Below are 14,047 nucleotides of genomic sequence, written 5' to 3'. Positions count from 1 at the left end.
CATCTGATTTATCTTAAAAAGTGTAACCTTTCCTAAGGTGAAAGCTCTGTCTTACAACTGCACAGTGTTTACAGTGTAAAAATACTTTCAAGCTTCGTTTTTAATTTCTTGAGTTTTAGATGAACATGGGGAATGAATACTTCCCTCCCTCCACCCTAATTTTGTGCTGTTTCTTTCCCTTATAATGCCTTTGCAAACTCAGGCAACTTGGTCTTGAGTGTGACAGCTTTAAAGGAACATGACTGCAAGAGAAGCTCATTCGGCCCTTGCTCCACTAGCCTCAGAAAGCTGTCGTGCAACTGGATGAGCAGCAGCTTAGTAAATGTGTTGTGCAGATAGGTAACAACAACAGAGCAAAGAAGCAAACCCAGGAAACACTTGTTTAGCTGAACCAATGCAGGCATAACCAGTTGGCCTTTATTGTCAATACCTAATATGATGCAATTCTAAAATAATAATAATAATTTTAACTCTGTTGTCGTTATTGTTAAGTCCTTTTGTAATTCAGAAGGAAAACCATGCAGTTTAGAATATAATTTGGCAAAGTACTCTTAAGTACAGCAAGAATACATGAACTGCCTCCGAAAGAAGAAAATCACATGCCCAAACCCAAAGTTGTCCATCTCTGCTGAATGTTATAAACACGTACAGGTAATCTTTTAACCCAGGCTATTGAGAACATATGGCATTTGTTGCTGTATCAAGGTACTATCAGGTTCCTACCCTATTATCATCTCTTGTTGGTTGTATTTCTACCTCATAGTTCAGAGGAATATGTCAAAATAGCATTGACAAAGTGCCTAGACCATAGGATCAACTTTCTCTCCTATTGGATATAAATCACAATAAATACAGAAAAAAATAGGAATGCTCTAAAAAGAAAACCTGATACATATGTAAATGACTGCCCAAGGAAATGTTATGACAGATCAAAGAGCAACAAAGTTACTGTTTGCTTTAAGAGATAAGCATAAAAAGGTAGTAAAAAGGGTGATTAATCAAGTATTAATATACCATCACATTTCATGAAAACTATAAGTAGCACAACTTTTTTATTTCTCCTGGACACTTTGTTATGCCATTTTTGTCTCTTAACACAAAAACCTACCACAATAAATATTTTTAGAAAATCAGTGACACTTTGGATTGAATGTCAGAACTTCTTATCAAAGGTAGCATCATGCAAACCCAGATAATCTTTCTATATCTAGTAAGGGAACAGTGAATGACGGTATCATGGAGTTTTTTTTTTTAATTTTATTTTAAAGAAAAGTATTATCTCAGTTATTTGAGGCATCTTTCCAAAGAAGACAAACCAGAAGAGAATCGCTCTAATTGGCGGACATCATAACTCTCGAAACACTCTGAATTCCGGTAATTCTATTCCCTACTATTTTAAAAACAGGACATACTGTTCACTACTCATTTCTGTATCCATCATATCCTGTTGTGCAGAGATGATTCCATGCCAGAAAAATTGTATTACAGTATGCATGTGGTCAATAACACATCCAGCTGTTGCCCTACACTTCACAATTGATCTGTAGATATGGAAGTAATTCTTATCTAGAATATCAATCTCTGACAAAACCAGGACTTTGAAACTGCTCACACAAGTTGTGCTGGCATTTGTAGTCAAAGTTCAAAGCAAACTAACCCAGAGGACTACACAAAAGCCCCTCTATGTTGCCTTGCTACAACACAGCAACCAAGCTATTTGTTAGCTGTCTATTCAACCCACTGCTGATTTTACAGAGGTTTTGAGCACAGACAAGCTAAATTTGAGGTGCACTGCAGAGAGTGATCAGTGAACTGCAGTGAACTGCAGAGAGAGAAATTAAGGTGCACGTAAGCACATGCATTGTAGAAGCACATGCATTGTAGCAATACATAAACAGGAGCTGAGGTGTGGCCTCCTAAATAATGAGTACCCTTTCAGAGCAAGTCTGTGCTTACTGTGTTCAAATAATCTTTCAAGATCTTCCCAATCCTTTTTTTTTTTTTTTTTTTAATATATATATACATTAAGATACCAGAAAGCCAGATCACTGTTTTTAAATTGTGGATATTAAAAATGTATACATTAAGAACAAATTTCCTTTTCTTCTCTAGGGGTACAATGAGACAGTCAATACCAAACTATGCCTACAATTAAAGTCAACACCCTAGAAGAACAGCAATGAAGATGACTTAAGATAACAATGGGAACTGAGAGGTTTGAGGGACTAGGTAACTAATGAGAAAGCAAAACTGAAACCATTATCTTTAAACGTGTAAGATTCCCAGCTGGTATCACAGACCTTTCCAGCGTGCCGACCTCAGCAAAATTAAATCTTCAGAAACCTAGATGCTATTATGATGCACACCACAAACACATACATCTGTAACTCTACTCTCTTAGAGTAGTATCGTATCACATCCCAAACATGACTTCATTGTGCCTTTGAGATGCACAGTAAACATGCATCTATTGTATACTGAACATCTGCGGGTCCTACTTGCCCACACATGCCCTAAGCAGAGGCATAAGCAATTCTTCCTAAAAGCCAAACGCTTTTTTTCAAACACTTCTGCAAGTCTGGACATTATGTATTAATAATGAAAAAATATCATGTGGCCACATGATTATTTCACTTTATTGCAAAATGAAGTCACAAACTGTAGACTTCCCCATCCGGAGATTAGGACCACCTACCAGCCAATTTTTGCAAACAGATGCAGTATACATAATAATTGGTTTTCCTCATTTCAAAGGTTTAGATTTAGATTACCCTAGGAGCCTTTCCAGATTTCAATTAATCAAAAGAGAAGGAGAGGAGAGGATGATGGGGGCACTGGGCTTAGATCATTCTGGGAAGAGAGATCTCTTATCAACTCTTTCAGGAACAACAAGCCTTCTTCCCTCTGACTCCACACTAGGAACTCAGGTTCTTCTGCACAGAAACATCCAATAGAGAGAAAGCAGATTTCGAATCATAGCTCCCACGAAATATCCCAAAGAGGGATTCAGGGTAAGAAAGTACATGCAGAGCACTAAACCAGTACTTAGCTGTAAAACCTTTTTGTCTCCCCTTTAGTAACAAGCAACGATAAAACTGATGGAGAACTTTTGGTGCTTGGTAGCAGATGGTCCTCCAAAATACCACAAAAGTAGAAAAGAAATAGCAGCAACGAACGACAACAGATTGGGAGAATCAATTAAAAACTGTTTTTAAGCATCCTGTAGGGAACAAGGAAGAAAAAGAAGGATATATACAGAAAGAATAAAAAGGCTGTATACTCAGTACTTTTACTCAAATGACAAAGATAAAAGTAACGTCATCTTCACAACAGTACTTCTTCCCCCCAAAAAAATTTGCCAGAAGTACAGTCCCATGTTTATGACCTTTAGATACACCTAGTTTATAAGGAAACTGGTACAACAGGATAGTTCAGTTACACAATAATTGGTGCATATAAAACATTATCCTTTCATTTTATGAACATTGGGCTTCCATTAACAATAGAAGACAATTTTCTTGGGAACAGTTTCATATCCACCAAGAAATGCCTTCTGTTCAACATTACGAAATTTGAGCATTTAGCAATTTAAATTACACCAGCAACAACAGAAAAATCACGTTTTATCTACAGCATATACAGAGAATTGATGGAATCTGTTAAGTTTCAGGAGAACTTTGGGGATTTATTCAGCTCTTTGTAATAATGTCGTACAAATATTGCACAAATCCCTAGCTCAGGTCTGACATTCTAGACCTATTCTACCTCCCAACATGACTTTTTGATGCCTCTGATTGCGAAAGCAAGGAAGTGCATTATCTTGCTCTTGCTCCTTATTTTAAGCTGCTTTGTAAATTAACCTTAAGAGGATATCTGTAAATAAACTACTGCAACATGAAGCAACCAGCTGTGGTACCTTTCATTGAAGTCATTTTCATATCACAGTTCTAAACAGAAGCCATAGTCAGTGATGAAAATGGAACACCGAAAACTGGTAACATTTGGAGAGGGGGTTAAAAATAAAAACTGAAAATAACTGAAAATAACATGCCAGGTGGAAAAGACTGAGATAACAAAAGTGGAAAAAAAAAAATCTATAAACAAGTAAATAACCACAGTAAGCAACACAGGAGGAAAAAAAAAAAAACACACCACCACCACCTATAAGTAATTTCTGGCTCCTACCAAGCATTCCATTTTTAATATCTCTTTTTCACATACGCTGCACAACACTATGGCAAAATTAAATCCTATAATAATCACACATACAATAAAAACAGGCTATTCGACATGTGGTGCACACTACAGAAACATTTAAAAAACTCACACGCTAGAGTTTAGGAGTCAGTATATGAAATCATTTTTTGCTTCTGGGAACTCCTAGCTTAATTTCCCTTTAAAAAGGAAACAAATTGACAAACCAAACCCTTAAAAGTTGCTGTTCAGAGAATTTTGAAAAGAAAAGATTTGAAAAATGAACTTAGATTGGAATTCCACATAAAGCAGCCGTGCCAATTAATTAGGCCTAGCCCCAGTCCTTCCTAATCTACTTGTTCCCATCACGGTGATGCCAACAGAGCTGCCCACTGCATCATATGGTGAGGAACCAAAAGCAGCTGGGAAACGAGGTGGAAAAAGCTGGGGAAGGAGGGATGGCATTTTCCTGTCAGATCACTTCCCTGATCCATTTCACTGTGCAGCTGCAAAAACAGCTAAGACTAGCAAAACAAGCAGAATGGTATAAGGATACAAATAAAAGTCTACTGAAGACGTCATTGCCACTGAAGAAATGGACTTGCAATCTAAATGAAAACCATCACTTAAAAGGTTCCTATGAATTTTGTTCAGTTCAGCAAAAAAAAAAAAAAACTTACTTAACCAGTTGAGCAAACACAGGACAAGGGCTTTAACTGTAGACAATATAGTTGTCTACAGTTAAAGCCATTGCCCCCTAAGATGGGAAGTCCACATTAGAACCACCACTAACAAAACGTTCACAGAAAAAATCTTAGTTCCTACTTAGTTTTCTGTACTAATCTGATATATATATTCATAGGCAAGGATACAGATGGACAGGCGGCTTCATTTAATGCACTGTACTGTAACTATAGTAAGATGGTATATTCGTAACATTTAGTGAGTATGACACAGTCACAAACAGAAAACAATTTTCTTCCTTTTCCCTATTTCACAATGCTTCTTTCCCTTGTGTTGATGAGAATGAGGTGAACTGGAAACTCAGCTGGGGAATTCCATTAAAAATAATCCAAAATGTTGGTCTTAACCTCAATCAATTTCCTAATTTGGTCCATCACACAAGAGCTTGCTTCAAGCAAAGGACAGGAAACACAAGAAATTAACCACTCTGAGTAAAAAGAAAGGGAAAACATTTCTTTTAGCAGCACTGCTACCTCATGTCATCTCAAAGCCTTACTCAAACAACTGCCAAAGCCATATTACCTGCCATAACCAAAGCAGAAAAAAAAAAACCTCATACCTCAACAGGTTATGCCATCACAGACATGATGAAATCAATCTGTACTTTGTACACAGCATTTCATGCAGTAGCTGAAAAACTGTTTCACACTTTTTTTTTTTTACTTTACTTTTTTTAATCAGTATTTTTAGGGTCCTAATCGCCTGTCTCACTTAGACCAACACACAGAGCCACAACATTAATTCCTCAACATACATTTAAATAATTTCATAATGCTTGTGTAACATGAAGAGCACTCTCTTTAAAGTTCTGATAACGTTTTTTGTTTCATTAATGCTGTTAACTGAACACCAAGCGTGCTGAGTCACACTCCTATTTGTCAAAACTTACCAGAAAATCAAAACACATGTACATATTTTTAAACACTTCTCACTAGAGGAATCTGCCTGCTTGTAGTTACTGCCTCCTTCACATAATTTAGTGACTGCAGTCAAAAAATTACATTCTTCAGCTATCAGTGGACAGTTCTAAGGGACAGGTCCTTCGATAACAAAACAGTCTGTTACATTTAGCCGTTCTCCACAGAAGTATCACTTCTTTAAAGCCCCCAAAAAAGCTTCTATTTACTATCCAAATAAGGCATACAAGCATCATCTACTATGAGCTATATCGACAAAGAAATGTAGATCGACATCTTAAATAGGAGCAGATGTAAGAATTAATCAATTTCTAATCTCTCGAGACTATCTTTAAAAGTAACTCCAAATAAGTCACTGATGTGAGGCAACTGATATGGCCTCTCCTCCTTTATTCAAGGGTTTGTTTTGAACAGTTTTTGTGATCTATACCGTTCATCCTGCTCTAGCAACATAAACGAGTCAGGGGCCTGGGTCACACCATCTTCAGCTTAGCTTTGTTCTTTACACACACACTTCACGCTTACTCTGCTTTTCATATAGTCATGCTCACAATGTCATTCTATGACCACACATTTCTTCCCATATCATCTCCATTTAATTCTGCACCACACCACTTCATGAGAGCTTCCCTTTACTCCAGCACACACGTACTATACTCATTCCTCTAGTTTTGGTGTCTGGTCTAATCTTTATTAAAAAACTCATACTTTAATTGCAGCTACTTACACATCACTTAAGTGATGTTCCACTTGAGTTTATGAGAGTGTTATTATTGCTGGATTTTTCCTTTTTAAGATGATAAGAGAAGACAGTGAACGTGTGAGAAAGGTGAATAGAACAAACTTTACTTACCTTGAAAATACCAACCCAGTCTTTCTGATGAGGATGGATAAACTGGGTCAGAGTGTAGTGACATTCAAGGTGTGCATTTGGAAGATAGCTTTTCGCCACATTTTGAAAAATCACATGTGCAAAATTGGAAGTCTGTAAAGCATTAGCTGAAGATGGAACTTCTTGAAAGGATGACATGATTGATCTGCAACAAAAATCATATAAGCTGTTACTTCAATACAGTGGAAGAAATCAGTTAGAAAGGAATCTATTTGAAATATACCAGACCGAGACAAACAAACAATTCATTCCTCTGTTCTGAAAACAGACAGCTATAGACCAAGCCCACCAAAATACATTGCCTCAGCTACACTCCAAAACAATCACTTCTCAGAATGAAAGGGCAGGCACTTTAGCAATGACACCAAGATGGAGAGAGCATCACTTAGCGAGATGTCCCTACTATTATATCACAGATAGAATATCAGAAAGTGGGAAATAAAAGTGGTGGGAAAATGAAGCAGGGTTCTGACTTAATGAAATGTCCTTAAAGGTTCTAGATGCTTCAGGGAAGGAGAAACAAAGTTCTGTGGTTTCCCTTAACTTCAAACACTTCTCAGAATCTGTAATGCTCAGTACTTTTGACAGCATTTTCATAAATGAAATTCTTGTTCCCCTCTCAGTGAAAATAACAAAGCTTCACTTTAAGACATTTTAACAAACAAGAAAGTTTAGTTAAAAAGCCTTTTTTTTCCTCTTCTTCAAAAGACTCTAATCTCTTCTCTCTTTAGCAGTCTGTGGGCATCTTTTATTGTTCCCACTGTAACCCACATGCCCGCAGTCCTGCATGTTTACCATAAACAATGGACTTCATTGACAGTGAGAACATTTATGTCTGCATGCAGTTTGACGGATTAACACTAATTCAGTAGGATTGTGAAAGCTTTTAAGCACCCTTCCTATTCACCACCTCATTCAGGATACATTGCGCTAAAAATTACAGCATTGCCAGATGCTTCACAAGCACACCAAAAACGTTCATTTCTCAGATTGAGCAATATCTGTCAAAAAGATAGGCAACTGATACGTCTCAGGTGTCTGATTTAAATCTACAACCACAAGTTTGTTGAAGTATTTCATACTATTTGGATTGGGGCCTTGGATATCTAGCACAGTTCTGGAAAGAAGAGACATCCTATTCTTGCCATCGCTATTAAAAGTTATTTTATACTGACCAAGCAAACACACTCATTGAATGAGGTAACTGCCAAGCGAGTGACATAATACACCAGTTTTATTAAGATATATGTGGAAACCAATCCCAAAAAGGGACGGGCCACTGCAAGTCTCGCGAAGTTCAAAGATTAAAGGCTGTCTGCATATTTCCCACAGCCTTTTAAAAGTTGTTTTCAACAGTCAGGAAATAAGTAGCAAAGAACTCATGCTTTCAGAAATAAAGTGCGCTCTGAAGCGAACAGGTATTCGTCACTCAGAACCAGCTTATTACTGTCCAAATTAGAGTGACACAAAGTACAAGTCAGCAGCCATGACATTTTGATATACTAGATGTTAAATAAAAAGCACTTTTGTGCCCTGAATGACACAGCTATAAAGACTAAATGCCTAACTTCTTGTCTTCGTTCCTTTTATATCTGTTAATTTTCACAAGAACTTACACAAAAAATACGGTAAATATCAAAAGACATTTTAGAAGCAGTAAGTTACACGCAAATCCCACCTGTTATAGAACTTCTGAGTACAGAAGCGAAGGATATTTTACAGCATAGTAAAACCCTGAAAACTCCCACAGAGTTTTCAAAACAGAAGATTACATGTGAGACACCTCACAAACCTATTCCAAACTAATAAATAGTAAGAAGCCACAGCTTCTACAACTGTAAAAGAAACACAACAGCCAGAAGTTTTTTTCCTCCGGTGTAACAAATTCATTCACTTTAGTAACTGAGCAGTATCTGATGACATGTAACATTGACACGGAACAGACTGCACCAGTTTTCCTCACTCGAAAGCACAAAAAAGTAAAACATTAGAAACAAAAACAAGGGGATTAAACTTTTTAAACGGATCTATAAAAAATTATAAATTTATTATGAGTACGTATTACAAAGAAGCAAGCAATAAATAAATAATTTTTTGCGCAGTGGCCTGGTTTCCAGGCCCGAAGCTGAACTACTGAGAACTTTAAGCCTGGGATTACAGCTCCCCGTCAGGAAAATCCCCGGAGCTGAGGTGAGGCGATCTCCTTGCAGCTGTGGGGATGCTGGCTGCCTGCCTGCTTACCTCACGGCTGCCGGTGGGGAAACAGGGGGGGAGGAGGAGGAGGAAGAAGAGCCACGTTAGGGCTTCATCACTGCCATGACAAGCGATTTTCTCGCGGGGGCAGGCGGACGCGCTGGCCTTTACACGCGGAAAAGGCCAGCAAGAGGAAAAGCTGGTCGAGCAGGAAAAAGCAGAGGCCGCAGCCCAGCCCCTCCCGGAGCCCCCGGCCCTGCCTGCCCGCGCCTAACCACCCCTCCTCAGCCCTCGGGGAGAGGGGACCCCACTGCTGCTGCCTCCCTCTCCCCCGTTCCCTCCCTCCGAGCCCCGGCACGGCTCCCCTCTTCCTCCCCCACCCCGAGGAAGTCGCCGGGGGGGCGGCTTCCCCGTGGCGCAGCACGGCGACCCGCCACCCGGCGTCCCCCCCCCGGCCGGACGGCCGGAGGGCAGCGGCGGGGAAGGGGTCGCCGAGCCGTGCCCTGCCCTCAGCCCGGCCCCGCGGCTCCCCTCACCTCGGCAGGCGCGGAGGACGCCGGGGACATCAACATGGGGCCTCCGCCATCAGCGCCAAGCAGCTCCGCCCGCCCCGCGTCACTTCCAGCGCCGGCGCTGCCCGAGCCGGGGGCGGGGAAGCGGCCGCCTCAGCCGGGGGGGCAGCCTCGGGTGGCCAGAGATGGGGAGACCGGGCTGGGGGTGCAGGGGGGGCGTTGTACGGGGCTGTTGCTCACATAAAACACCTGCCCAAGCCCCCTTACTGCGTGTGGGTGGTTACAGCACGCCTCGTGTAATGCTCGCGTGCCACGATTCAGTCGTGTCCTCCTCCTCCGTCCCGCTCCCAAAGCACTGAACGCTGGCACCTTGTGTCGGTGGTATCGGTTTCCCACTCTTTGCAGGTCTTTCCTGGGACCTGCAAGGAGTGCAACCGAGGGAAGAGTGAGGTAAGAGCGGTGGTAAATGCGTACGCAGTTCTGCTTGCGTAAACTGGCAAATCCCCGTTAAAGCACATCACCTCATAAATGCGGTGATTCTGCTGGGGTTTTATCCAAAGTCGAGTCGTAGGACATTCACCAGAACAATGGGGCTGAGTAACAACCAGCAGCGATGAGTAATCGTCAGTGGCACGCTGGACGTGTCCCAGTATGCTGAACTTGGACGGCTCCCGCAAATGGTCTTCAAAATCACCTTTGCCTCCTTACTGCTAGTGTTTCTTCTATATTTTCATGTGTATTATCAATGAACAGGCTATGTGGAGATATATGTTTAAGTCATAAACCTCTGACGTAAGTCGTTGAGAAGATCACTGGCTAGTTTATGGTCACTCCTAATGGAAATGGAACCAAGGTGGAGCATAGAAGCTCCCCTTTCAAGTAATGAAGGTTAATCGCTGTACGTGCTTCTATTTTGTGCTTCTTTTTTCAGAAACCAACCTTATGTCTTCGTGTGTACCACAGGTTATTAGGTAACCATTTGATTTACGTACATAATAATTTCTTATACTATTCATATATTCCATTTTCCCTGAAAAGGAACTAATTCCCTGCATTATATACTAACGCATTGTTTTAGAAGACATAAGAAGTGTATGTGAAGTCCTTTTTCTCCTTTGAGACCAGATGATTTTTTGCAGTGGCAAATGAAATTGTTATGATAATCTGAAAAGCAATACATTTTTCTGGGGAGGTGGAGAGAGCTATACTTTCTTATCTCTAGCTTCCATTTCTTCTCGTCACTGCCCTTTGCACCACATGGCATGATAAAGGGCTGTGTAAGAGTCACAAGATGCTGTTCTCTTGTGGGCTGGGACTTGGAAAGAACTTCAGTTTCACTGTCAGTAGCTGGGAAATATAAATGTGGATGAGACTAACAAGTAGTTTTGCTTTCACTGAACATCATTATAATGCTAGTTTATGGAATATAGTGGGAGGTTTGAAATAAAGGTGTTCTTTGGCAGCGAACAGTTTTTACAATAAGCGCCTGAAAAATAAATCCTTGGTTTTCTAATAAAAAAAAATATACACAATTCTGAGTTTTTAAAGAATCTTGGGGTATTTGTGTGCTCAGTTCTCAGTTCATAAATATTTATTTAGTATAAAGAACTAGTTACGGTTTAGTCATAATTCAGTATTAAGTTATTATTTCTATCGCTAAATGTGTCTATAACAGGCAAAACAAGCTACATATGCCAGTTGTCATATATACAAGGTAAATATTAAAGGTAAATAAGTCAAGAATAATTTCATCTTTTCTTGTACTTATATCCATAATTTTCAGGGGAAAAATTGCATTTATACCTTAACCATATATGTCTGGAAATGTTTCTTCAGTTATTCAAATTAAGAACATTTCTTACTGAAATAAAAGTATGATTTAATAAGCATTCTTATTTACGTATTTGTATCCTAAGTTTAGACAGCAGTGTTATCCCTCTAGAAGTTTTGACTGTGTCTCATGTTGAGCTTTTTCTCATGTTGTTATAGCTACTCTGAGAACTGAAGGACTTTACCCACACTGACAAAGCTATGCACCGTGACCCCAAGATCAACATTAGGCTTATACTGGTACAAAGAAATATTTGGACAACAAAAATAGTGGTTGGAACTGGTAAAACTTGCATTTTGTCTTTCAATTAATGTTTGAGTGCTTTAATCAATCTGAATATTCTAGGCAGGGATCATAAGGTACTATCTCCTGAAATTCATCCATGAATTCATCCGTAAGTCCTTGGGGAAACTTGCTCTTGAGTTGAAAAACAATGTTATTTTTCTGTTTTTGCTTATATTCTCTGCAAAATATTTAATATCTTAAAACACAAAGTCAGATATCAGCATTTCTGGTGAATGCCTAGTCATGTGAGACTCTCTAACACTAATACTCTAATTCAATTAGAAAAGCTTGTTACGGTAAGATGGCAATAATCCTATCTCCTGACTTGACTTCCACCTTTCCAACCACATGGATTTCAAGGAGAATACAGGAAATTGTTTTCATTCAAGCCAGTATTTTCCAACAAATTACATGCTTGTCATGTATACCAGAATTGTACTCTAAGCATGTAGAAACATTGTTTAGCCAACATTTTTGTTTTTTTAAGGAAGAAACGATGAATGTGAAATGTCTTTCTGATGTGGTTCTCTCTATATATGTCATAGAATCAGAACAAGGTAGGTTGGAAGTGACCTCCAGAGCTGGTCTAATGAGAGCAGATTGCTCAGGGCCTTGTCCAGCCACATATATGAATATCTCCAAGGATGGAAATTCCACCGTCACTTAGAGAACCTGCTCTGGTGCGTGACAACAGTCATTGAAAAAAAAAGTTTCTTTATATCAGGTTAGAATTCCCACTGTTTCAGTTTTGTCTGTTGCGACTTCTCTTTTCACTGTGCTTCTCTGAAAAGAGTTTGTTTCCATCTTTTCTACACCCCCTGCGTAGTTGTAGATAGCAGTAGGGTCTCCCTGTGGCCTTCTCTTCTTAAGGCTGAAGAAAAATCAGTTCTCTGTTTTTGAGTATATAAAATTACCAGAGAGTATATCTCTCATTTTGTGAAATACATTCCACCACAGTATTTTATTTTATTTTTGAAATAGAAAGCTGGCAGAACCCTTTTCTTATTGTCCAAATTTCTTAAGTGTATTAATGAAGGATAAATAAGCAATGGCAATTTAGTGATCGTGGTTTTGTGAGAAATATCAAATAAGGTAAAAATGTATGTGAAAGCAGTATCTGGATTGAGCATTACTGGATCCTGAAGTTTGAAATTCAGGCTGAGACATGACAGTATCCCTGCTTTGTAATTACACAGAGACTTTCCCTGCCAAGTATGAGATCTGCACAACTCTGTCTTCAGGCATAAGACAAAAGAGGAGTAAAATCTGTAAGCTGCAGCTAACCAGGATTGCCAAAGGAAGCATGGGGCAGGTTTCAGACTCTTGGGAAACAGTCCTGCATGTTTGGAAATCATTCACTATTTTCATAACTACACAATTTTTTTAATCCTGTGAGCTCCTTTAGCAATTTATAGCCTTAAAATTAGAAATGCATCCCCATCACATGTGTTTAACCTTAACTGCGTTTGAACTTGTGTTCAGATTTGGAGCCCAGTGTATTTTCTGTTTACTGTCTGCATTACAGCCTGAAGCAAAGCCGCGATGAGTTTTGGATCCAGACCTGAATTATTCCTCTGAGGCCCATCTTTGCTTTGTATGAGTGACAGAAAAACTGTGTATTTCTAGTTTTTATGACCAGAGAAAGGTACTTTTTGTCATGGATATTCGATCTATTGGCATGACATGACGATATTGATGAAGTGTGGTAAGGGAACGCTTAGGTTCTAATGACTTGATTTCAGTTTGCTTCAACTCCTATTTCAACACTCCCAACTTTTAAGAGTATGGGCCATGTGAGATGTAAAATATATATATATATATATTGATGTCACTAATCGGAAGCTCTTTCTGGTCACGTTGTAAAGCACACTTAATCAACTTCTTTAAGATCATGTTACAGAAAGCTATTAACCATACTCTTAAAACAGTTAAATAGTTATAAATAATGTTTTATATTACAGCTGACAACACTGAATTGCCCAGCGTTTAAGGAAATCTAATCATGGGGTACGCAGACTTTGCCTTCCAGTAAGATGGAGTGGCAGAACTTTGGAACATATTAGAAATCACATACTATTGCTAACATTTCCTATTAAGGAGAAAGTCTCTCTCTGTATATTTTGGATTTCTTTTCCAACACTTAATTGCAGGTGATGAAGAAAAGCTATTCAAAAGCTGCCAGGATTTTTAGATCTGTATGAGTGAGATTGATGAAGTTTGTGGCTTTTCCCAAAAGAGCGTAGGTGAGAGCAGACATGTAAATTTTGTATGTGTGTGCATGTGTGCATGTGACAGAGAGGGGAGGGAGCAAGAGCTTACTCCTAAGGTGTGAGACTTGGCAGCATTGCGCTGTACAATGGGCACAAGAAACCGCATGTCTGTAAATGACCGCATTTGAATTGCTGTTATTTCACTGTTGGCTTACTGTATTGTTAAAGTGAAAAGGAATGTTTTTAATAAATGCAAATAACGAATTAAA

At 39.2% G+C, this 14,047-nt stretch overlaps 1 protein-coding gene and 1 long non-coding RNA gene across 5 annotated transcripts in view; one reads left to right on the top strand and one right to left on the bottom strand.

The window, feature by feature from the left end:
• The window catches only part of TAX1BP1 (Tax1 binding protein 1), a 57,127-nt gene extending 47,510 nt beyond the window's left edge, over window positions 1-9,617 (bottom strand). For 3 of the 4 annotated variants that reach the window (XM_048070224.2, XM_048070227.2, XM_048070226.2), the window contains exons 1-2: window positions 9,477-9,617; window positions 6,709-6,892 (exon numbers count right to left, since the gene is read on the bottom strand). In XM_048070224.2, the coding sequence (XP_047926181.1) occupies window positions 6,709-6,885 (177 nt within the window). In that variant the 5' untranslated portion in view covers window positions 6,886-6,892; window positions 9,477-9,617. Of the gene's footprint in view, window positions 1-6,708; window positions 6,893-8,988; window positions 9,143-9,476 lie in introns of those variants that run through there. The other variant, XM_048070225.2, reaches the window with a different exon arrangement.
• A 167-nt stretch (window positions 9,618-9,784) lies between these two features.
• Window positions 9,785-14,047, top strand: LOC136790044 (uncharacterized). Its single transcript, XR_010829202.1, has 2 exons — window positions 9,785-10,423; window positions 11,442-14,047. It is a non-coding gene; the product is annotated as an uncharacterized lncRNA (long non-coding RNA).

The sequence above is a fragment of the Anser cygnoides genome, chromosome 2 (assembly GCF_040182565.1).
Source record: "Anser cygnoides isolate HZ-2024a breed goose chromosome 2, Taihu_goose_T2T_genome, whole genome shotgun sequence".
Lineage (NCBI taxonomy): Eukaryota > Metazoa > Chordata > Aves > Anseriformes > Anatidae > Anser > Anser cygnoides.
The sequence above is the reverse complement of the archived record's forward strand: the minus strand, read 5'-3'. Positions and strand labels throughout refer to the sequence as shown.